This window comes from Pecten maximus, chromosome 17 (genome assembly GCF_902652985.1).
Source record: "Pecten maximus chromosome 17, xPecMax1.1, whole genome shotgun sequence".
In the NCBI taxonomy this organism is placed as follows: Eukaryota; Metazoa; Mollusca; class Bivalvia; order Pectinida; family Pectinidae; genus Pecten; species Pecten maximus.
The window spans coordinates 32,919,829-32,946,486 of record NC_047031.1 but is presented as its reverse complement, the minus strand read 5'-3'; the positions used below and the strand labels follow the sequence as shown (position 1 = coordinate 32,946,486).

The following is a 26,658-nucleotide window of genomic DNA, read 5'->3' as shown; positions in this document are numbered from 1 at the left end:
CACTTGCTTTAAGTCACCTTATCTGCTTTGTTATATATACATTACGTACCACTTAGTGTAATTACCAATTAGTTAAAACACAAATTGATACCTTGCTAAGTTGAAGGCGTCACCGATCAATCCAGCTCTGTTTGCCTCGGGGAAAACCTACATAAAATATTCATATCGTTATGTAAGAAAATGTTTAAAAAAAATAGAAACATACAAAAAACAAAACATGATTTGTTCATAGAACAAGAAATAATACCCGAAAACTAAAAATTGATAAACCACTTCATATGATGTCATTACACGCTATGTGGTGATGCAATACAAATAGCTAAAACATTGTTTCGTTGTGTAAAGCCATAATTAAATATACCTTGTAGAAATGTTAACCCTTGTATTTACATTAATTATACATGTCTAGTGTATCTATGTCAAGTTTGTTTGCCTACCCGTATATTCATAACATTAATATCATTTATGGTAGTAATGGAAAGTGCAATTCTGTGTAATGTGTAAAAGGCGGGTAACTCATTGCGTTATTTGCTTAAAACAATGGAGACGGATCTGTATGAAGAAATTAATTCACTATAATACAACGGAATCCCCTGTTTGTTACAATTGGTTGTATGGGTACATGTATATATAGAAATAAACAAATACGCGAGGAAAATTATATACATCAATAGTTCCAAAAATCATCGAACATCAATACAGTGACTAGCTTAATGACATCATTAACGAAGTTATTAAATACTAAAACCAATATCTTACCGTGTGGTCGTTGTTTAGTTGTTCCGCTAGAGAGCGCCACATGCTGAGCTCGTAGTTTACTCGATAGAAGCCTATATAATCAACATTTCCAAGAATCCACTGGTCTTCACCTTTTGGTATCCTCGCTGAAATCCAATGAAATCCTCATCATCGATATCATGACATTATATCACATATCAAATTGATATATGCTTATTTTTAAGCTAATACAGTGCATTCCAAATTCATAATTCCCATTGGTAAAGCGCCCCTCGTGCCTTTGTCAATGCAGTTTTCTTAAAAAAATGTTTTGTTTATATATATATTTCTCTGGATTTTTTTTTGCCAAAGATATGCAGAAGTATAAAATGTTTGATTTTCAGTTGATAATATTAAAATCAGTTCATTGTGTTTGTCACCTGTTCAATTATTAGTAACAATTTACAAGGCTAGAAGAACCATGTATACGCAAACTGATATGCGAAATATTTAAACAGAAATCCTCTCCATCAACTAGTACGTAGGACTCTGTATATCTTTCGTAACACCGGCTCACTGTGGTACGTGACGTGACGTGAGAGGAAGACTGTTCTGTTCTCAGGTCAATGACAAGGTCAATTGAATTCATACTTGTAGCTAATACCAGACATTCACGTTGTCGTAGCAAAGTTCGGTTTGAAGAAAAAAATACTCCATTGTCCAGCACCCCAACAACATAACCATAAATGATTTGGTAAATGTACACCAGAAAACAAGTTGTATTTACCTGAATCCATGTTGAGCCACACCAACTTCCGGTTATTTATATCCTGTTCTGCTTCAGTGACGTAGGTAAACGGAATGTGCCACTTGTAACTGAAAGGCAGGTCATCAGTGTTCACACATTATCTAATACTATCAAACAATGAATCAATTACGTCTAGGTCTCGAAGCGTTATTTACTTTACTTTCTTTATAGTTCTTTTAAGTTTATATACTGTAAATGTGGTAATTTTCGCTGGGTTTTAAGTTCACGTCTTCGATAGAAGAAACTGCTGTTGTCTAATGACCTTCAAGTGTTAAGTGCAAATTACACTCTCACGAAAATGACCTCAGTTACAGTAGAGAGATTTAATTAATAGTTAGGTCCGTAACCTCGTTAACAGGAAATGTAAAAAGAAATGCGTTGAAAAGGCAAATCATTTGCTTGGCGATTCCTTTGGATATGGCAAAATCTGTGATAACTAAATAAAACATTATTTTCATCTTTAAAGTATTTTGTCTGAAACTATCTATAACAAAACTACCGAAAGAAAACGAGTAAATATAAACTTATTCGAAACATTTATATGTTTTCTTTTCATTTTCTAATTTTTGTTCTATAACGCTGTGTTCTCTTACTTGTATGGACTTGGGTCACCCATACTGGAGTTGCCATCAAGCAGAAAGCGGTCCTGGTCTAAAATGTAGTGATCCCCATCTGATCGGAGGGTCACCACGGGGTACCCCATCTGTCGTGTCCACGTGTCCATGATTTCTCCTATCACAAATTTATTTTCTACTGCCTGTAAATCAGCAACAAAAACACAGGTGAAAGTGTGCTGATCAATTTAACAAAATTTAGCAGTGATGTGATGTTAATGTTCCTTGACGTTTGAAAGCCCAAAGTTATGATAAGGTATATGTTTTATACCCAGGTGTCCCTGCTTCGCAAATCAGGCTGTATTGTTTTTCTGTAATATTTAACACCATTGCGTATAGAAGTATTTTCCAAACCGTTCTGATAACTAAACAGATTTACCCTTTACCTCTATTAAGAAGATATATCGATAATAGTGTACTCACCTCCGAGAACGTCTGCCACAACTGTTCCATGACGGCGTTTTTAAACTTGTACCTAGTTACATACACCTGTGGAAGTTAAGTATTGATAAAATATATAACATTGGTTAGCTCATAATCTGTATCTAAAACATACCTGACATAATTGTGTATTTAATTATAAATTTTAGTCATTTTACAACAGTTGCAAAACATGTTTTATCAACCATGTTCATCATTCCTGTTGGCACTATCACAAGGCAAACCCGTAGTCTCTCTGAGGGCGACAACCGGAGAACAAGTACCTGTATGGGCAAATGACCCGTGTTTTTGTTCACGTATCATCTCCCATCTTTCATGTCCATTGATCATGGAATTGTTATTTAACGATTCAATGACTTCTACCCATAACTCACAATTATACGGAAAAATAAATTTTTTTAATTTCAATCGTTTAACAAATTTGAAAAGTCCGAGTACCTTTTTGCAAAACTTATTATTATAAATGCAATACTCAAAGAAAAACTTCAACATTACACGGATAATGTACCTGTAAACCTGTTCTGAAGTCTTCCCATCCAACAAAGCCTAGCAACATTCTCAGAACTGCCATTCCCTGAAATGTAAAATCAAAGTTCCAGTTTTTAAAAGAGACTAAACCGCATAAAACTCACCAATTTGCATAAAATGAATAGAATCAAATATTGTATTCACTGTTAAGGTGAAGCTTTTTTCATATTAAAACCTAAGCAAATCACGTTATACATCTATATAAGAATAGCTTACCTTACTGTAGGAAATAGCATCAAAGGATTGAGTAATGTCATCGGGTGTAAGAATAGGTGTTGAAACCGGATGTGACGTGGTAAGGGCGTCTCGCACCATAACCGGAAACACTTCCTTCACGACGACATGAAGTGTAAACTACAATAAAGCATGTGTATAGATCTGAATATGATGTAGGAATACAAACAAAAAGGTCACAAATAACAATCGTTATTTAAACCTAGACCAAATCAAAGTAATGTAATATTTTCAAATCGAACCATCGAACGCATAAATTCTAGGATAACAGATCTATTAAATGATAATGGAAACTCAATCCAGTTAATGAAATAATTTGATTATCCTATCAGGTAAATAAGTTCGACGACTATTATAACAGCTTTCCATTATAGATAATATTACGCATATAAGCATGTATAAACAGTTGTTGACTAACCACTTCCCAGTCCGGAAACACGTGATCCATGGCAAAGTACATGAGTAGACTAGCAAATCCTTCATTTAACCATAGGTCATCCCACCATCTCATTGTCACCATGTTACCGAACCACTAAGGAAATAGGAAAACAGCACCATATACATCGGTTAATATATCATTCTCGGGTTGATAAAACCTCACATGTACCTCCTTGAGTGTATATAACTGATAAATAGTCAAAACCACTTTAATCAATAAATGTTACAATTGATATAGACAGAGCCAGTGATCTTATTGTCTTGTATTAATTATAATATATGCAGTATGATTTATTGAAATCAAATTAAGATAACTAATGAAAATGCAATTCTCTGCGGCTGCTGTTGTGTGTTACCGTTGCATTATAACAAAGTTATTGATCTAGGAAACCATAGTTTGAATTTTATTTTGCAGAAAAGAGTTCAATGTTGTCAGATATACTTAATGATATGTATGTTTCGATTGTGATGAAAGTGACTTCGTCAGACTATATATACAGAGGTATGTCAACAACTTGGAAGTTAATCGATGTGACCACTAAACAATGCTCTGTCTACGTAATGTCACATTCACTCAAACATAAATCATACCGAGAGAAAAACCATAACAAGACAACATGTTTTTTCACTGCAAGCTTCCGTATCCAATATAAAAAATGGCAAGCATTCATTGTATTTGATTTGTGAGTCTTAGACTAACAGTCATATGACAGCCAAGAAAAATGGCAAATACACAATTCGCCATGGTATATTGCCTACCGTATGTGCTATCTCGTGTGCAACGATCAATGTGACCATAAACTGATTTTCACTGGACGAGACATCCGGGTCAAACAAAAGGGCAGTCTCGCGATAAATCACGAGACCCCAGTTTTCCATAGCACCACCACTAAAATCAGGCACGGCCACATGATCTGAAACATACGCAATGGAAAGCAATCTACACTGTCTCTTAGGAATATATGAGCTTCATGTGTGATACATCTACAACAGACGGAATGTATAAAGTTAAATCAATATCCCTAGGGTAGGACAATTTAGTTGTGTAATATTTATGGTATTAGATTGAAGTCAACGAATCAAAACATATTTTGACAATGATTAAAAAAAAACAGCCAATATGTTAACTGTACATCGCTTATAACTTTTACAATAGTCATTATTCAAGTGTTTGTGTCAAAATTAAAACAAAAGAGAATAATTAATTTAAAACAAAAATGCCCGTCATCGGCCTTAAGCGACTAATTTGAAGCATTCATTCGTATATCCGATGGCACTGATAGCTAAGGAGAATATGTTTGGATATTTTGGTTATAAAAGGCTTCCAGTAACTCCATATCAATCTTAATACATTTTACATTCATAAAAAACGAAGGTGTAAAGATACAGCGGATATATCAACATAGTAAAATGACGTCATTTCATAACGACCTTGACCTACATTATTTCACGTCGCCTCAGATAACACACGATTAGAAAGACAGATAGTTATTCCCATAAATAGGCTTCTCACGGGTTAAAATCACGTAGGAAATGGTGTCCTTATTTGGGATAAAATATAAACTAGAATATGTTTTGTAATTTCGGGACTACAGAGCAGTTGTCTAGGTGTTTAATGACGCCTGCATATACAATGGTTAAAATTATAACGATACATTTTGAGAGATGGATGCCTGCAATACACGTGATATGACCAATAGAATCATTACTTACCGGATTTCGGGACAACGTCTGTGATCTGGAAGTAGTTCGTGAAGTAGTCATATAGCTTGATCCCCAAGTCGAGGGCGTACAGCGTCTGGTTGATCTTGTTTGGTTGAGCCCAGATCCGCAGCTGAAACGACAACGGTTAAAAAAGGTAAAACAACGGCTAAAAACGGTAAAACAACGGTAAAACCACGGTTAAACAACGGTAAAACCACGGTTAAACAACGGTAAAACAACGGTAAAACCACGGATAAACAACGGTTAAACAATGTAAATAAAGTCAATTAATATAGGACATATGAATATATTGACCGGTGAAATATCAGAAAGGTCACAACGTTGTCAGAAATGAAGATTATCTTGGAGAATGGCCAATAAGAATGGAGCTTTCTATTAACTGTACAGACATCAGCCCATACACTGAGGGATTAAATGTAAAATCAGTAGCACATGAGCTTCTTACTTTTGCATTTAAAAAAATGCATATGTACATATCAATAACAATTTTAATTTCTAAGAGAAAATACGCCTAATTAAACTGGTATTGTGTTAGGGATAACGTCACCAGAATCTGACGTTACGCTGACGGTGTTTTCTTTGTTTTTCCTTTCGTCATACCCTGAACTAATTTGCTAAAATTGTTTAACAAAATACGTAATATTTTTCAGCCATAGTTTGTTATCCATACAATAACCTTCTCCACATACTTTACAATAAAAAAATAGTTTTAGTTATAATTAATAAAACACCTTAAAGACATATTTATCATGTACACGTCATTTGTTTATAAATATCACACTCGTGTATGACGCAATACCAATCTGCAATCCAGTCAGCATTTTGATACGATTAATTACTACTGCCATTTGTTTAGAGAGTATTACCAATATGGTTAGAGAGTATTTTGTAATTATGCAATAATTAGTCTGTTTCTGAAGTGCAATTGAATAGTTATAACAGCCGTAGGAAAATTAACTTAATACGTTATCAGGATTACTTATCTGTGTAAAACGTAAAAGCTAATTCTTATCATCTTTGAAGAATCCTAGAAGGACGAACAGCTGTATGATGCTGTTTTGATAACAGCCACGTTTCCTAACTAAAGTAACAACTGGGACTAGATAAAAGGCAATTGTATTGGCATTGTGCTACCCAACCACCGATCACATAACGTTTGTGGTCACCATGTTAAAAATCCATAGCATTAATACAGAGCGGTAAAACAAATAAAACAAAAGAAATAAAAACAAAATGTAATTTCCTGATATCAGACTGCAGCAAAGACAAACAAACTGAATAATGTATTCTTTTTTAAAAAGAGACAGAACGGACGTGCTGACATAGTAGGGTGGCTGATACATCCCTCGTCATAGAACCATACAATCCGGGACATTTAGGTCACTCGGGTCCCGCGCAACGGCATTAGTTCTGATGTTTTTTTCCTTCCTTAATGTCTTAGAAATAGCGATATAAGGACAGATGCCAACAGAAACACTTGGTTAGGGAGAATATAGAACGCCCGGCCTTAATGGTCAAAGGATTGGAAGAGGATGAGGAGACAGCGTATAGGGTGGCAAAGTTTAGAGGATGCTATCGATTATAAGCCTGAAGGTCCCATATGCAAATGTATTAATCTTTGGTTTGTTTGTTTTTGTTTAACGTGCTATTAACAGCCAGGGTCATTTAAGGACGTGCCAGGTTTTGGGGATGGAGGAAAGCCGGAGTACCCGGAGAAAAACCACCGACCTACAGTCAGTACCTGGCACCTGCCCCACGTAGGTTTCGAACTCGCAACCCAGTGGTGGAGGGCTAGTGTTAAAGTGTCGATACACCTTAACCACTCGGCCACCGTATTAATCACTCCTGTCAATCATGACGTGCGTTACTACAGGTGTATTCTCGGACTCCTTAAAGTGTCAGTTTTACGATACAAGTTATCTTTGACATATCTAAATAAAAAATATATAAATAAACAAGATACTCCACCTCAAATCTTGTCAATTCTTATACCACAAGATGTGCAAAGGGCATGCCTTGTAGTCCTTTGTGTTGGAAACTGGGCAATATTTGTATCGAGAACATCAATGACATGTACCTGATCTTTTCGGCAATATACTGTTAACAGCTGGAGTGAATGCAATCCGTAAATATTACTAAATGAAGAGAAAGAGACTATTAAGGAATTCAATGACTCGTCCCTATAAATAATAAACATTATTGTGTCAGCAGCACTTATCTCATTTCTGTGGCTGTCAAACCGGGACGAAACACTTTCCTTCTTTGTTCTGCATCACAAAGCGGAATCAAACGTTGGTTTGTGTGGGGAGGAAAGTTTAATGGCCGCTCAGTGCGGGGGAGTCAAGCCAAGTCTTAGTTGCGGGGGAGGTTTGTTCTGGTCTATAAACAGAGACTACAACACATGTCTGTCTGCCCAATACACATGTCTGTTCGTCTGGCCATCAGTTACTGGTTTGTCTGCCAGCTCACACAAGTGTAATTAGCTGTTAGCACTATTCAGATGTGTCCATTTGTTCTAACTAGGCTGTTTTATGATAAACTGGAGAATCTAGATTTTTGTATTTAAAATGGACGGTGTGCTTGATATGTTCGTATGCCGATAGATACATAAAATTCACTGTATCTGAGAATTAAAAAAAAATGTCAAGTTAACAAGACATCTAATATATTTAGCTTTTTTTTGCCATAAACACAAGGTGAAAATACAACAATAAAGTGTTTGATTTGCAGCATATCAGATTATGTATCACTAACATAACGCTTCACAATGGCTAGTTTGGATGTAATACACCACTGATACATGTATTTGCTTCTGTTTTCATTAAGATATTATCAAGCCGTCTTTTGTAATATTGTTTAAAAGCTAATCATTCTTCACATGCCGCCTCCATGACGTTACAATTTAGACATGTTTATTTTAGAGGTATTTTGATATCGTCAGCTGACCTGGAAAGTCAACAGTCATAATCAATATGGTATGGGTAATGATATTTAACATAATGATGTGTACAATTTCTTTATCTGATAAATGTTGTTTATTTATCAGGCCTCTGTACCTTATTCTATAAGTAATGTAAACATGTCCGTTTACATATGTATGTCAGCCACATCAACCTAACGTCTGTTTTAACCACGCTATACTATACCATAATATTTACATACGGGTTCTACCATTACACAATCAATCTAACATATTTAAACCCCGCATATGAAGCTTATAAAGGACAATATAAGCATCACAAGTGCTGTAGTTTCTGTCGATTTAATAATTTCTAATTACAATGTAGATAGAAATGTATTATTGTATTAACAATATAACGACATTACTGATGTGAAAGTTTCGCGAATGGTTGTGAATAAGTTTAACACTTAGTTATTCCACAAAATATATCCACTTATTCAATGATGACACTGTTTAAACCACCTGTACTGTCTTATTGATGAAAGGCTGAGGAAATGACCTGGAACTCATCAGGGTCCATTGGAATCTTGTGTGCCATGAACTGTAACGCTAGACCACTAATGATTTAAAGGATGATACAAGAGACACACGTGATATGATCAACTTTAAATAAGATAATTAAGATGAAGTCACTGTTTCGTCCTTCTAGGACTTGTCACAGTTGATAAAGGTCTAAATTGCTGATACCTAGGAGGTGATCGGCAAAAACTCAAAATGGGTTAAAGAAATGTCAATATTTGGTACAAAAATCTCTATATTTCGATAAATTTCATAATATAAAATATTTGATTTCAAAAGGACGTTAAGAATCACACGTTCTAGAATATTTTTTTCAACATCGCTGAATACATACAAAATAGTATGATAACAGTACCAGTGATTTCTATTCCAACAACTTTCAATAATCAAAGAGTCAAAGGCCCTGAGAAACGTCAGGGTCTGAGGTCATAGAATAAGAAATTAAAAATTGGATTTAATAGTCAGACACCTACATTTGTATCAGATGCTATTTCTTAATCTGGTTATTCCTATAATATTCTATATATATTCAAGAAAATATATATAACATATTTATCTGCTGAAAACTTTCCAATAGCTGAGTATAGTTCTTTCCCTGGCCTAATTATTAAATGTTTGTAGAAGATTATTGATATACATAATGTACTTCTGAATCAGTAAAGCTGCTTGTAAACTTTGGAAAAAAAAACAACTGAAGGACAAATCGGTCTATTAACAGTTACATGTACAACCAGAGATAACATCCAAGATGTACACAGCCTAAGTTTTATTTTATATATATTCTAAGATATTAATTAGGATGTTAATTAGGATGTTAATTAGGCCTAGCAAACATCTATTCGATGACCCCTAGTAACATCGAAAATGCAAATATTTACCTCCGATAAAAAACTTGATTAGTCACAGCTATTTATAGAATTGTAAAAATTTTACTACGTAAACACGGTTGGTTTTAGGCTTGTATGAAATGTTTCTGCATATGATCTCAGGATGAACATATCAGTCTAAGACATGTGGACAGCTTCTCTGTGGACGCATGTAAATTTCGCCGACGATCAAAATGATTTTTTTTTCTTTCGTTTCCAAGGCAGGATTGAGACAGAACTGCGTAATCCTACGCCAACAAAATTGCACGAGGAAAATGTTTATATTTATAATCTAAAAAAGTCTAGAATACCGAACATTTATATTTCATTTTAAATAATTGTAGTAAACACGGGAACCATCTGTTAAATTGTGTCACTAATTGCTGTTAAAATAGGAACTCTATTAGGCTGCAGATGAATATCATTTGTATTAGAGAAAAGAGAAGTTGCTAGCCGGAAACAAAAGTGTGACTAACAAAATTTACCCACCACGACTATAACGGCAGGTGCCAAAGGCATCCTGACATTAAAAATTCAAGATAGAATTTTTAAGTTTTGGTTTTGTGTTGTTTTACTCTCATTCATTTCGATAAAATTTCCCTTTTTACGTTTCAGCCGTTAGCTCCAAGCTTGACTAGCGAGTCCCAGAAGGATAAAACAGCTATATATGATGGCGTTTGTATATTACCGGACTTATATTAACAGACAGTACTCAATGTTTGTGTACATCCTTTCACCTTCATCTCCGCACCAATGCCAGTGGAATCCTTACCTGGTAATCGCCACTAAGGATAGCCTCGTTGTGAAAACCTTACCTGGTAATCGCCACTAAGGAAAGCCTCGTTGTGAAAACCTTACCTGGTAATCGCCACTAAGGATAGCCTCGTTGTGAAAACCTTACCTGGTAATCGCCACTGAGGATAGCCTCGTTGTGAAAACCTTACCTGGTAATCGCCACTAAGGATAGCCTCGTTGTGAAAACCTTACCTGGTAATCGCCACTGAGGATAGCCTCGTTGTGAAAACCTTACCTGGTAATCGCCATCTAGGATAGCCTCGTTGTACTCGAAGTCGGAAACAACAATGGCCAATAAGTATGTCGACATAATCGGGGTTTCGTGGTAGTTTACTCTCAACCATCCGGGTTCTGTTGACAGGTACTGTTTGGACTCCACGGGCATGTTGCTAAGGGCCGTGTAACCTTAGGAATCAAATATAGCGATAGTGAAGATTTGTGGTAAGATTATAAGTCGTGGTAAGGATAACCACGAGAAGCTAGTAAGAAGATAAAACATAGGTACAAATAACGATATTCCATTAACAACCTAGTGAGTTCAAAAAAATATGAAATAAGTCACTTTTGGCTTAAGGGTATATTTTGTCTTCTGAGTAGTCCCCGATAAATCACTTGGAAGCACGCATTTTTTATAAATATTTTTTTTAATCACGATGATTGTTTCAATCGCTACAAATGAAATGAATTGTTAACGATTCGAAATCGTCAGCAAAGAGACGTTGGTCATGTTAATGTATATAACTAAAATGTATGGCTTGTATCTATTGGGGATATAGTAATATTCATCGAAATATTTATGCTCAACAGTTTATCTTAATTAAATATCAATAGTTTATGTCTAGTTTTATTCGCTGAAACATGATGGTCGAGTACTTTTGTAGGTATTTCAAATTAAGTACCCTAGTGAAGTGACTATTTCAAAGAACATTGAACAAGTCTACTTACTTCGAGGAGTTACTTCCCCTTAAATCAATATATGGTAATAATATATATACATGTATATAGTTTTGTCTATATTTACATTTTGGTGGCAAAGTCACGATATGAACTAAGTAAAAAGATTTGCAGTCTATGTGACCATAATTGACACCCAAAACGTGACATCAATCCATGCCGCGCATGAATATATTCACCCACCGGAACTACTTGTAGCTAACGTAAACAAGTATGGCTTTATGAAAAAAGCCTAGGACTATGTCGTTTTTTTTGCCAGTTTGCATGTGATAAATGAATTTTGAAAAAATAGGCTGTTCCATTTATCGAACCCCATTGACGAAGTCGCTGAATATTGGCATTTTTTATGCTAACTCAATTATAATTTTCAAAATAACAAAGAAATATGTCGAGAATGTAAATATAAGCATTACATCTTTTTGGTGTTTATGTTCGATATAGATGCCAGAGATTTGCAAACAAACATGTCACATTGTCAATATGACGTTTGTTTGCAAAGCTCTGGCATCTATATCGACCATAGACACCAAAAAAGACAGTTTAATCCTTAAGTATTTCTTACCACCTGTTGTCAATCTAAGGAGAAGACTTAGATAGGCCTTGTCTGATGTCTAATACTATTGATCTCTCTATCATGTCAATAACATATGTAAAAAATAGAAAAAAAATAATCAATGGATATAAATACATTTTTATACCTGGCTGATATGCATTGGTTCATGGCTCATCGACAATTAAAACATAACTTTAACATTTGAACTGTCAAAAATCAAAACAACACAAAAAACTACACAAAAAGTAGCATAAAGATGTCCTGTCCGAAATGTAATTAATAAAAAAAATGTTTCATATTGATATATTCTCGTTCGCTATGTTTATATTACCATGACGCCACTTCTTTCATAAAGGACAATACCATACGATGTGTGTGTTGCAACAAATGTGATAGAACTAATTTTTTCAAATTTGTATCTTATAGTGTAACATTTGAGTTTGAAATTGATGCGTTCCTGTCTGTGTACGTCCTTCCAATATCATTTTGTCTAAATGACTGAAAGTGTTGGTAGTAAAACAATATAATATACAGATACATATAATAAACAAAACAAACCTTCCTCGTGTTGTATTGTCAGTTTAAACCTGGCTTTCATGTCGGGTTCGTCAAAGCATGGGAACACCTTACGGGCGTCAGTAGACTGGAGCTGTGTGGCCGCTAGATACCTGGAAATACAAACATTGTACCATAATTATATCTAATGGTAATACAAACCGTGTACCATAGTAATATATAATGGAAATACAAACGTTGTACCATAGTAATTATATCTAATGGAAATACAAACGTTGTACCATAGTAATTATATATAATTGAAATACAAACATTGTACCAAAGTAATTATATCTAATGGAAATATAAGCATTGTACCATAGTAATTATATATAATTGTAGTGTATTACAGTTCGGTTTGATGTTTATCGTTCATCTTTGTTTCGAAAAATGAGTCTTTATTTACTTCATAAGTAAACACCATATTTGTTTTATGAAATAAGTTGATATTTCTCGGGATTTATTCGTCAATGTCCAGTCTCTAGAAAATACATATACAATACAAATATTTACAGCCTACATGTTAAATGTACCCTCAGTATCATAAGACATCCGTGTACCTGTATCGTACACGTCAAAAGTTAGACACAACATACATTGTACATACCCGTACAAGGACATGGTATGATCTATCTGATGAGTATAAATACAGTAGGTGATCTTTAAACAACACATTATACATGTACGTACATACCCGTACAAGGATATGGTATGATCTATCTGATGAGTATATATAAAGTAGGTGATCTTTAAACAACACATTGTACATGTACGTACATACCCGTACAAGGATATGGTATGATCTATCTGATGGGTATAAATACAGTAGGTGATCTTTAAACAACACATTATACATGTACGTACATACCCGTACAAGGATATGGTATGATCTATCTGATGAGTATATATAAAGTAGGTGATCTTTAAACAACACATTGTACATGTTTCTTTATGTAAGTGTAACCATTTCATTTCTACAGTCCGTCATCGGCGACGTAACAATGAACACCTGTATAATTAACAAGTAATGTAAATAGCTATATGATTGTCGAATCACTCGGGAAACATGCGGTTAGGTATAAATAATGTATTGCATATGTATCTACGTCGACACCAATATTCTTTGAGTAGAGTTTGGTTGATTTTCTTCGATTAAACTGTTAGAAATAAACACAAAAGCCGCCATTTATAATTTTAAACGTCAAACTTATATGACCTGACCTCTACAGGTGGTCTTGTGGATCACTTAGCCTCGTTATCGATCTTTACACTGGGAGGTAGTCCGGTTATCTCCCCTGAGAAGATACGCGTCTAAAGAATAATTACAGAAAACACTTTTGACGTTTAAATGATGTTATCGTTTAAAAAATAATATCTACATGACGATTGAAAACGTCAGCCATGTCAAGAATGGGAGATGATTTGTAAATATCATAGCATTTCAGAAAAACTGCTTTTGATTCATGCAGACTTATTTACATATCTATATTTTAACATTTCTTAAATATTTCGAATCTTTATATAGAAGATAGATAGTCCTCGTGTTTATAATCAGAATCACAAATCTAATATGGAATCTTATACCGAATGAATCTTCAGCCACTATTAAAAACAAAATGTTTGCACGAATTATATGGCCGCCTGTAGAACTACATTTCTACAATCGTATTTGTTTAATCAAACGTAGATCTACATCACATTTCCTCTCCTTTAACCAAACATACATCTACATTGAATTTCCTTTGTTTATAACACAGCTTTATTATTCCATCCTCGTTTGTACATATATCATTGTGTGTCCCTACACTAAATAACAATTCCCATGATCACAACGGACGTATTTTTGTTGTATGGAATGGTGGTATAAAAAGTATATCATAGAAAATAAAATATGTGTAATGGTGAAGAACGCCTTTGTTATCTGATGTCTTTATTGTTTCTATTTAAAATTGGGGCAAGTCAAACGATGTCGACTATTTGGTGAAAAAACTACGGAGATTCACATATAAAATGATGGATTGGATATCTGGATAAATCTGACGAGACGTGACAGATAATCTACAATCTAAATATACTATCTATCTAGTTTATCTTCTCTTGTCAACATGACGCAGTTATCTCCCCTGATATAAGTAGAGTTGTCTTATCTTGTCTTGTCGTGTTATAGGTGTTAGACATATATACAGACATATGTTATCAACGAGATGGCGATATCCTACATCGCACATTTCTCCAGCGAATGTGTAATAAGTTATCTTTGTGAGAAATACGCTAAATATATTTTGAATTCAAAAATAAATTGTTGGATGGCAGACTACCGTGACGTCAGCGGTGTCCCGTATTCATACGAGATAAACTCGTATCGTCTGTGATGTTGATAAGAGCAGCGTAACTGACGTGTAAACAGTCGGAAGTAAGGGCAGATAACTGTGATCTTCTCTGCACTTTAACTGTACTGGCTGTTAAAATAGCAAGGGGTCAAGTTGTTTTCATTTACCCAGAGTGTAAAACTTTTACGATATCTGTGTCCTTATATCTTTGAATATATACCACGTGAACTTCTTCATTTATCACATTCCCTAAATAAACTTACAGATTCTGTAAGTATTTACAGTCAGAGATATTTGACAAAACAATAACTTAATTCCCGTCATTAGCTCTGGGCCAATCGTATCGTCACATCAAATACACACTTATAACCAGGATTCCTGGATAACTCTACTATGACGGACATTGTACCCAGAACAAAATCATGCAACCGTTCCATAAATGTTATCAAAATGAAACGAATCTAATTAATATAATGTAAACGAGCAAAATTTAATGTGGAAAATACATATTATCTTAATTCATTATTATCACCATTGAATTTATTAGGTATAACCCTATAATACTGATATGCACGTTTCAATACATGTAAATAAGAATAGTATTAAGTGATTAACTTGTTTTTATAAAATAAAAAATGTAGAATGTATTTTAAAGAAGACAGCCTATTTTCTGAAATAAATAATAGAGGGCAGGAAAATGTCATAGATTATATACTATAGGGGAATGTCATAGATTATATACTATAGGGGAATGTCATAGATTATATAATACAGGGGAATGTCATAGATTATATACTACAGGGGAATGTCATATATCATATACTACAGGGGAATGTCATAGATTATATACTACAGTGGAATGTCATAGATTATATACTACAGGAAAATGTCATATACTATATACTACAGGGGAATGTCATATATTATATACCACGGGGGATGTCATATATTATATACCACAGGGGGATGTCATATATTATATACTACAGGGGAATGTCAGATTATATACTACAAGGGAATGTCATAGATTATATACTACAGGGGAATGTCATAGATTATATACTACAGGGAAATGTCATATATTATATACTACAGGGGAATGTCATAGATTATATACTACAGGGGAATGTCATATATTATATACCACAGGGAATGTCATAGATTATATACTACAGGGGAATGTCATAGATTATATACTACAGGGTAATGTCATAGATTATATACTACAGGGGAATGTCATGTATTATATACTACAGAGGAATGTCATAGATTATATACTAGAGGGGAATGTCATAGATTATATACTACAGGGGATGTCATATATTATATACTACAGGGGAATGTTATATATTATATAATACAGAGGAATGTCATATATTATATACTACAGGGGAATGTCATATATTATATACTACAGGGGAATGTCATATATTATATACTACAGGGGAATGTCATAGATTATATACTACAGGAGAATGTCATATATTATATATACTACAGGGGAATGTCATATATTATATACTACAGGGAAATGTCATAGATTGTATACTACAGGGGAATGTCATAGATTATATACTACAGGGAAATGTCATATATTATATACTACAGGGGAATGTCATATATTATATACTACAGGGGAATGTCATATATTATATACTACAGGGGAATGTCATAGATTATATACTACAGGAGAATGTCATATATTATATATACTACAGGGGAATGTCATATATTATATACTACAGGGAAATGTCATAGATTGTATACTACAGGGGAATGTCATAGATTATATACTACAGGGAAATGTCATATATTATATACTACAGGGGAATGTCATATATTATATACTACAGGGAATGTCATAGATTATATACTACAGAGGAATGTCATAGATTATATACTACAGGGGAATGTCATATATTATATACTACAGGGGAATGTCATGTATTATATACTACAGGGGAATGTCATATATTATATACTACAGGGGAATGTCATAGATTATATACTACAGGGGAATGTCATGTATTATATACTACAGAGGAATGTCATAGATTATATACTACAGGGGAATGTCATAGATTATATACTACAGGGGATGTCATATATTATATACTACAGGGGAATGTTATATATTATATAATACAGAGGAATGTCATATATTATATACTACAGGGGAATGTCATATATTATATACTACAGGGGAATGTCATATATTGTATTCTACAGGGGAATGTCATAGATTATATACTACAGGGGAATGTCATAGATTATATATACTACAGGGGAATGTCATATATTATATACTACAGGGAAATGTCATAGATTGTATACTACAGGGGAATGTCATAGATTATATACTACAGGGGAATGTCATATATTATATACTACAGGGAAATGTCATAGATTATATACTACAGGAAAATGTCATAGATTATATACTACAGGGGAATGTCATAGATTATATAATACAGGGGATGTCATATATTATATACTACAGGGGAATGTCATAGATTATATACTACATGGGAATGTCATATATTATATAATACAGGGGATGTCATATATTATATACTACAGGGGAATGTCATAGATTATATACTACAGGGGAATGTCATATATTATATAATACAGGGGATGTCATATATTATATACTACAGGGGAATGTCATAGATTATATACTACAGGGGAATGTCATATATTATATAATACAGGGGATGTCATATATTATATACTACAGGGGATGTCATATATTATATACTACAGGGGAATGTCATATATTATATACTACTGGGGAATGTCATAGATTATATACTACAGGGGAATGTCATAGATTATATACTACAGGGGAATGTCATATATTATATACTACAGGGGAATGTCATAGATTATATATGCTACAGGAAAATTTCGTGCAGATCAAAAGAGAATGTGTCTCTAAATCCAATTTTGTGATTGGTGAAGAGGTCAAACATCTGTGTTGTCTGTAAATATATACGCTTATAGACTCCTGTTGTTTTGGAAATACAAAGTACATGTACATTTCTATCAATTACGGCATCTTGTAAGATTTTCTTTACGAAACAGCGGCTTATCTAATGTGAACGATTTACCGGAATGCCGTTTCTTAACAATGACCTTCAATAAATAGCTAGTAATCACTTACATAAGATCTACAGACAGATATTACAATTCAATATGGGAAGCTCCGTGGAGATTTGAGGTAATTCACAGAGAGTCTATACAACAATCGGCGTAGTTATAGAAATGTATCCATATATTCAATAAATCCAAAATGCTCCTTGTACACTTATCTACAACAACCATAACAATCCGATTTAAATTGTATTGCTTGAATGGATCAATGTAAATAAAACAAATTACAGAGACGTGGTATGACACTAATTCTAAAGCACATTTTAAATTTCTTTAAGGTTTAAGGATAATTCTATCAGTCGAAAAAATCGTATGTTCTTTATGTAATTATAAAACTGCTAAGTGTGTCGATTTACTGTCGATAAACGGCCTCTAGGACTATCACAGTGTATGTCTGTTATAGACTGTCACCCCGAATTTAGTAGGAAGAAGTTGAAGGTGTTCTTTTTTTTCGACAAATATTTTCCTGAAGATGAACCCATTGCAATGTTATTGATTGTGTTCTCTTAAATTAAGAAAGACATGATATTTGAAGAATTTTTTTTTTAAATCCTGCTATTTTGTCCATGTTGCGGATAGGAAAAATATACAAATGGAGATCCTATTAGAACTTCTTCATTAAGTTCATATCTGTAGAACTTAGAACATTCTCAACCTGTAACAAATAATTTCTGGCCGTGTACATAAGTTTCTTGATGTTTTCGAATGCAAAACCCACGAGATAGATTTAATGTGATTTTGAAAAAATAAGAGACAGAAATGCCGAAAAAGATAAAACTATTTTAGAGAACTTTCAACATTAAGCCATCTGTAATGTAAGCCAATCACACTGCTCAACGACTAGGAAGCCATCAAGATGGGAGCAGACATGCCAAGGCAAACCATAGGAAATTACCACGTTAAGACGATATAGTTGTGGTAAAACCCGACTCGTGTAGAATGTAAAATGGTAGTGTAAGGATAAGATTGGATAATTAATATCATTGTGTTGGGGAAACCACACAGCTCCTCGAGGGAGGGATCATTAGTCAGAGCTGACAAAACTAATATGAAGAATAACGAGACCTCCCTCTGCTATTCCTCTGACGCGGGGCCATACTTAACTTTAATTTACTATCAACAATTGCATACGTACTATGATACCTCCCTTGGCGCACGTGCTGCGATTGCACGTGCCGAAAAATTGACTAATCTGTTTACATTTTGTTACCCACAGAGAAGGGAAACTTATCCTACAGAAAGCACACGATCGGTCGTATCGTATTAGATTCGGTACACATCTCTGTCACAGAAGTTGTCTAATAATTCATTGTTAGTGAAATCATATCTAAGATTTACTGACGGAAATGTGTTTTGGGTACAATTTAAAATTACTGTATAGATTTCAGTTCGATTTGTCACCGTCCAGGATGTTTTATGTTGTACACAAACATAAAAAATATTGGAAATATTGTCTAAATCTAGCATAAAATGTTAAATATGTTATTAACTACAGTTCACTAATTTATAAAATCTGTAACAAGCTTTTGGCTGACCTTTGTCCAGTTTGGTGTTTTATCGCCTTCTCGGATCCTTAGAACCACCGACCAGTCGTACAAGGACGTAACAACAACATTCAACAGTATAATTAATTTTTCCTCTAATGTATATAGCTCCGAATTTGTATTGAAAGGTGCTAATATCTTGTTTATGTTTTGTACAATCTTATAGAAATGTGGTTGTAAAATGGCCATGCCTTCTGCTGAAGGTCGATTGTATGATCAAACAATCAATGTTATAACAGTATCGGACGACGTTTACGTATTATATGTCCCTCGATGTCAATTACACCAGACATCTAAGCTCCTGTACACAGGATTTCTTTTCTAATTAGTAAATATCACGTGGCATCTCGTGAAAGCAATATGCTGTTTATAAACAGAAACAAATAGGTTTTTCATTAACGATGATACTTTATACAGACATATATAATGACAGACAAATTTATTTTTCTTGTTATTTTCCTGATTGGAAGTAAGCAGAGTATTGTCTGCAGATTACAATAACGACTGAAAATGATCGAAACATTAATATGTCTGAATGCCGGGTCTGTGTCGGGAGTACGGAACGAAATTACCATTGTTATTCAAATACCCCTCGTAAATATAACCATGTCTCACAATATGCGGTTTTGTTCCGCTGTTTACGATCGTATTTCATTTCTATCAGCAATATCAACTTCAAGCACCTGAGTGAGTCGGATGTTTGAGGTGCTCTGATAATGGATTTGATTTCTCCCTGACTTATTACATAGAATTATCTTATTTCTGGGGATTAAACCGCGGTGACTTTCATTTGTGATGGACGTTTTGATGTAAACGTCACTTACAGGAATGTATGATATGTATGTCGACCGATGTATACCGTGGTCGTTAAAATACAAAAAATGTCATCTGGATCTGGTAGACGCTTTGTTATGTATTACTTCTAAGGATCCCAATGGATCATTCTGTACCATACCGATATATTTGTTTCGGTTCCATGACGTCAGACAGCCATATTTAGAACGGTTTTTGCTACGTTGTACTTGACAGATAAACGGATATATTCCAAACAGATATAGATGAGAATAGAATAATAGATGCTTTCTGTGGATGTTTGATTCCTTTGTCGTACCACATCATTTTTGTTCTCTTCATTAGTTTTCACTTTCCTAAAATTTCCACCGATTAATGTCAAAGTTAAGCAAAAACAGTGAATTTTTTTAATCAGTTGTTGTTAATTCTTTGTAAAGATATTGTTAAAAAAACAATCGCAAAATAAAGTATTACTAGAGTAATGGAGTCATTTTAGATAAAAGTACCATATAGATATTGTATTGTACATTCTACTATATAGATATTGTATTGTACACTCTACCATATAGATATTGTATTGTACACTCTACTATATAGATATTGTATTGTACACTCTACTATATAGATATTGTATTGTACACTCTACCATATAGATATTTTATTGTACACTCTACCATATAGATATTTTATTGTACACTCTACTATATAGATATTGTATTGTACACTCTACTATATATATATTGTATTGTACACTCTACCATATAGATATTTTATTGTACACTCTACTATATAGATATTTAATAGTACACTCTACTATATAGATATTGTATTGTACACTCTACTATATAGATATTGTATAGTACACTCTACCATATATATATTGTATTGTACACTCTACTATATAGATATTTTATTGTACACTCTACCATATAGATATTGTATTGTACACTCTACCATATAGATATTGTATTGTACACTCTACCATATAGATATTTTATTGTACACTCTACTATATAGATATTTTATTGTACACTCTACCATATAGATATTGTATTGTACACTCTACTATATAGATATTGTATTGTACACTCTACCATATAGATATTGTATTGTACACTCTACTATATAGATATTGTATTGTACACTCTACTATATAGATATTTAATAGTACACTCTACTATATCGATATTTTAGCATACACACTAATATGTATAGATATGTTATTGAATACTGCGTACTTAATTAATCAAGACGTTTCCGAACACCATGCGATATATTAAAAATTTACCAAACATCAGTCATACTTATGTTTTCAAATAAAAAAGCATGCTATATAGACAAATATTTCAATTTCTACTCAAGTTGGACTCAATGAAACTACCAAACTTAATCTGTTTCATTTGCTCATGAATTTGACTAGATTAACACTGATCAGTGCGTATGAATACATGGTTAAAATCCTTCCGCGGAACGATTTCACTTTTTCTATATTGTTGTTATAAACATGGATTAATTATTAAAATTATCAAATTTATAATGTATTCTTGTATTTTATGAAAGACCAGATATGCTAGATACTTCTATTTTGACAAAATAATGCTGTTTTTAATCCTAAAATTGCGACTTATTTAACTCGACCGACTAGACATGCACAATCCGGAACTCCTCGGGCTTTTCCGCATTTGGACTTGCACAAGCTTCGAGATATTAATATCTAGACCGACTTTTTTTATTCGAAAAAAAAAAACAACAATTGAAATATAAGGATTGAATCTTGATTTGGTCGGTTTCGTGGGGTAATTAATTGAGTTGCTCTTGAGACAAATTCAACATGAACTGCTTCGCAGTTCATTAAATTTGTCTCAAGAGCAACTCAATTCATGACCCGATGAAATCGACCAAATCAAGATTCAATCCTTAAATACCGAGGTAAAAATGCCGAAACCTATACAGTGGAACTTCGTTAACTCGAAGTCGACGGGACCACGAAAAAACTTCGAGTTATCCGAGTGTTCGAATTAAGCGAGTTATCATTTTTGGTGAAAAGATTGGTCAATATTTGTCAACATTATATAATCATTATAACTTCGCTCTGTCGCTCATCAGTTTAGTGTGAAGACTGGTCAATACATGTTAATATATATGTAATGTTTCGTTATGTCACTTGTAATTTGGTGTAGTTTTGCCGATATACAGTCACGATAAAGTTTCTTTCACTTAGTCACTTCAATAACGATCTGATGTGCAAGTCATGTTTGCAAAAGGTAAACGATAAAACGGAATTCGACAAAATAACAAGTTATTAATGTCAAAACAAATAACCGTTTAAGTTTAACACAGATTGCATACAAAACGTAACAGAACCATTACCTTTTATTGGACATATATAAAATACTGTTTGATCGGCTACTTACTTTTTATTGAAAACCACACCATTTCCATGTGTATTAGCACCGGAAGTTGGGCTGCGCATGTGCGTATAAAATGTTACTGTAACTGAGTTGGCGTTTTATCCGATTTAATAGACAGCACTGACCGTTACAGTTGTACTCTGAACACCTCGGCAGTAATTACGCTATTGTTTCAGCAGTTTAAAGATTTAATAGGCGCCGGTGACTGTGTCATTTCTACACCTGTAAAAACATCAGCCGGGTAGATCTACCGGTGTGTCAGAGATTAGTTCCGCTTGAGCGAACGGGTAGATGAGTTGTTGACTATCGTGTGTACTGATATCGGCGACCGCCTTGGGAAATTACCTGATGTAAGTAAAGCAGTACTTTTTATCACCAAGACTTGTTGTTATAAGATTCAACCGACAATTTCTTTTATGAATTTATGAAACACTTATAATAGCATGTAGGTTAGTAGTGCCGATATGTTCAGTATTACAAACGGAATTTAGCTCTTAAAAAATATCGGCGTTTGCCACCGATCGACGAAAATTATACTTCGAGTTATTCGAACATTTCAAGTAGGATTTTTATTGTTGGGACCAAATTTTTACTTCGTATTATCCGAGTTTTTCGAGTTATCCGAATTCGAATTATCCGAGTTTATTTTACTAAGATAAAGAGAGAATTCGGCCGGGACCGGCGAGGTACTTCGAGTTAAGCGGGGTATTCGAGTTATCCGAGTTCGAGTTAACGAAGTTCCACTGTATTTGTATCTACCGATACATCCGGGCTATTCTCGCGTGTAGATACCGATACATCCGGGCTATCCTCGCGTGTAGATACCGTTACCTAACGTTACGTTAGGGTGGTCCTAACCTTCACATCACTACCTCCATCAACAGGTGTGTTTACCAGAGATCACTAGATCTATTAAACGTCACTACTATTTATCTAGGCCGCTTAATCTTCCTTCCTTCATTCGCTTTTTTATGTCTTTCGGAATGACGATGTGGAATTTTGATGTGGTCTGTAGCTATTAATGTATTTCTTTTGGTTTTTACGAAACCTGGTGCATGGGGTTAACTTTGGTAGTTAAGTAGAAAGCTGTCGAATGTTAGACCTGGCGATCGGTAGAGTTGTAACGGGTTGATTTTGACATACAATCCAGGTCATTGTGACTTAAAAGACGCCATGCAATGCAGACATGAGGTATTAAATATGAAACAGGATTTAACTTTACACAATAACATAACACAACTACACCACACTATTAAGTACTTCAGAGTTAAACCAGCCTCCACACTATACATGGACCAAGACATACACTTGACGGAAGTATCACCGGATCAGCTCTCAATAACGTGCCAGTCAGTTGCCTTTTACACTGTCCTCCATCTACCTTCCCCACATACTACGTTTGCATTCAAAACGGTGCACGTAGATTAGCATTAAATCGCAATTTCAATATACTGCCCCGAACTAGATACAGACTCTCATGCTACATATAGCCTACATTCTGGACGCACTGAACACCAATGTTTCCTTTGGACGCACTGAACACCAATGTTTCCTTTATTGTTCGATAAAACATTTTCATACATACAAAAAAAAAAGACAAAACAAAACAAACATGTCTAACAAAGGGACACAGCTCACAGAATCGTTAGAGTTATCGATACTTAATATAAAGTTATTTCTGATTGGATACGAGTTTAAGAACACAGGTAATCAATAATTTGGTATATTATCTTACTAGTTTATCATCTATATATTTACATTCTGTGTTGCATTTGCCTATATATCGTTAGTAAACCAAATTGTATTCATGAGACTGTATACTACAATTTACAGTGATTCGGTCAGAGTAGGAATACAGCCCCGGGTGTTGCTGGTCAAAACAATGGCCGCCAGTTACTTTCGGCCTGGAGAGATTTCGAATGCTAGCATTTATAATCCACAGCACAAAAAATAAAGAAACTTCACAAGTTATGAGAGTAATATTTTATAATTAAAACAAAATGTAGTCAACACAAAATAACTATAAGCGCCGTTCTTGATCTAGGAATTATCAAATTGTCAATGTCGTCACACTCACAGGGGCTCGTTTCCGAGTTTTCAGAAATGTAAGACACGACAACATTAAAAGTTCAGTATTTATATTAAAAAAAAAAATCTTGTGAAAAATCGGGAGCATCGACATGGATTCCGATTGTTTATGTATATTGGATTTTAATATTGTGGTTATTCACCGATGTCAAAGGCCTACCTTACAAAATCGAGCCCATGTGAAGTTGAAAGTCGTCTGCTAAGATGCGACTGGTTAGACTTGAATCTGTTTCGAACGAAATATCTTTGGAATCGTTTTCACCTACTGTCAACACGACTTTCATTTAGAATTTAAGAACTGATATTCTTCTGAAAATAACGCAAATCCAGTCGATAAAAACTTAAGTATTTCCGAGGAATCGAGTCTGTCCTGTGCAATGTACCCGTTCAAAGCCGCATCACTTCTAAATGTAAACCGTACAGCATTGCGCCAAAAAACAGCTTGGATTTTAAACAATCAGACATTATGCAATTGTGAATAACTTGACGATATCTACAAACGTATATGAAATAGAAAATAAAGTCAAATTTCTGCAAAACACTTGTATGTGTTTGCTATTATTAACGACATGAGGGACTATATTAATCCTTCTGGAAGTTTCGGCTGTTCCGGTATTTGAACCTGATGACGTCAGTGATAGGGGAAGCGGCAAATTTAAACGCGTCTTAAGCTAAGTAAATAAAAAAAATATATGAATATAAATATAAGCATTGAACTGTTACCAAATGATAATATACAGTCGATATGAATACAATTTGGGTGACAGATAACGGGCGACATTCTATTTATCTGTCATCCATTCATATCGACTGTATACTACCATTTGGTAACAGTTCAATGCTTAAATATACCGCGGTTTTTTTAACATATATTATAAACATTCACTTTTGCCGATTGGTTGGTTTTGTATTGTTTAAGGTCCTATCAACAGTTCTGGTCATTTAAGGACGGTTTCTCTGTGTTTATGATGTATACGTGTGGTAGATGTGTGTGTGTTTAGGAAGTTGCAGTAAGTTCGTATTTGCCTCCTTGTGATAGCGAGAAATGATGATGCCGAATTTATAGATTTATACTGCCGAAGACAACATCAGGACACACCACCCGGTCACATCATAATGACAACAGGCGAATCAGCCGTCCCACTCCCAAACTGCCCAGCGTTCAACAGGAATTAGACTGACCACCAGCTCCGAAGGTTTCTGTAAGAATTGCTCCACTAAATTCTAAAATAAGATTACCCCCCCCCCCCCCCCCCCTCCCCAAACGTTGAAACTTAGGATCAGACATATCCAAGGGACAACAATGATAAACCCCAATTTGATTTATAATTTTAATATTCTAGGGTACACAACACAAAGCCTTCCTCACAGGGGCGAACACTCAACTAAAGGCCAAAATCGAGACAATGTCAAAGGAGAAAGAAGGAAGCTGATTAGAAATAAGAGAACAGATAAGATAACAAGCCTCGCATAAAGACGACAATAAGTTAGTCAACAGAGGGAATCAGTTCACATGGGTATGATAATCGTCTATAGCTACTGGAAAACCCGCTATTTGTTGCCCCCTATACCTACGATGAGCACGTGTATTAACGATACAGATCCTATCATGATGCTTTTTTTCTCAC

General features: G+C 34.3%; 1 protein-coding gene across 1 annotated transcript in view; it reads right to left on the bottom strand.

Annotated features, from left to right (window-relative positions):
• The window catches only part of LOC117315547 (aminopeptidase N-like), a 67,574-nt gene that overhangs the window by 9,230 nt on the left and 31,686 nt on the right, over positions 1 to 26,658 (bottom strand). The window contains exons 2-13 of the mRNA XM_033869788.1: positions 12,713 to 12,822; positions 10,883 to 11,052; positions 5,494 to 5,614; positions 4,540 to 4,694; positions 3,761 to 3,874; positions 3,325 to 3,462; positions 3,089 to 3,154; positions 2,563 to 2,628; positions 2,119 to 2,282; positions 1,505 to 1,593; positions 760 to 884; positions 92 to 147 (exon numbers count right to left, since the gene is read on the bottom strand). Coding sequence (XP_033725679.1) covers positions 92 to 147; positions 760 to 884; positions 1,505 to 1,593; positions 2,119 to 2,282; positions 2,563 to 2,628; positions 3,089 to 3,154; positions 3,325 to 3,462; positions 3,761 to 3,874; positions 4,540 to 4,694; positions 5,494 to 5,614; positions 10,883 to 11,052; positions 12,713 to 12,822 — 1,374 coding nt within the window. The remainder of the gene's footprint in view (positions 1 to 91; positions 148 to 759; positions 885 to 1,504; positions 1,594 to 2,118; positions 2,283 to 2,562; positions 2,629 to 3,088; positions 3,155 to 3,324; positions 3,463 to 3,760; positions 3,875 to 4,539; positions 4,695 to 5,493; positions 5,615 to 10,882; positions 11,053 to 12,712; positions 12,823 to 26,658) is intronic.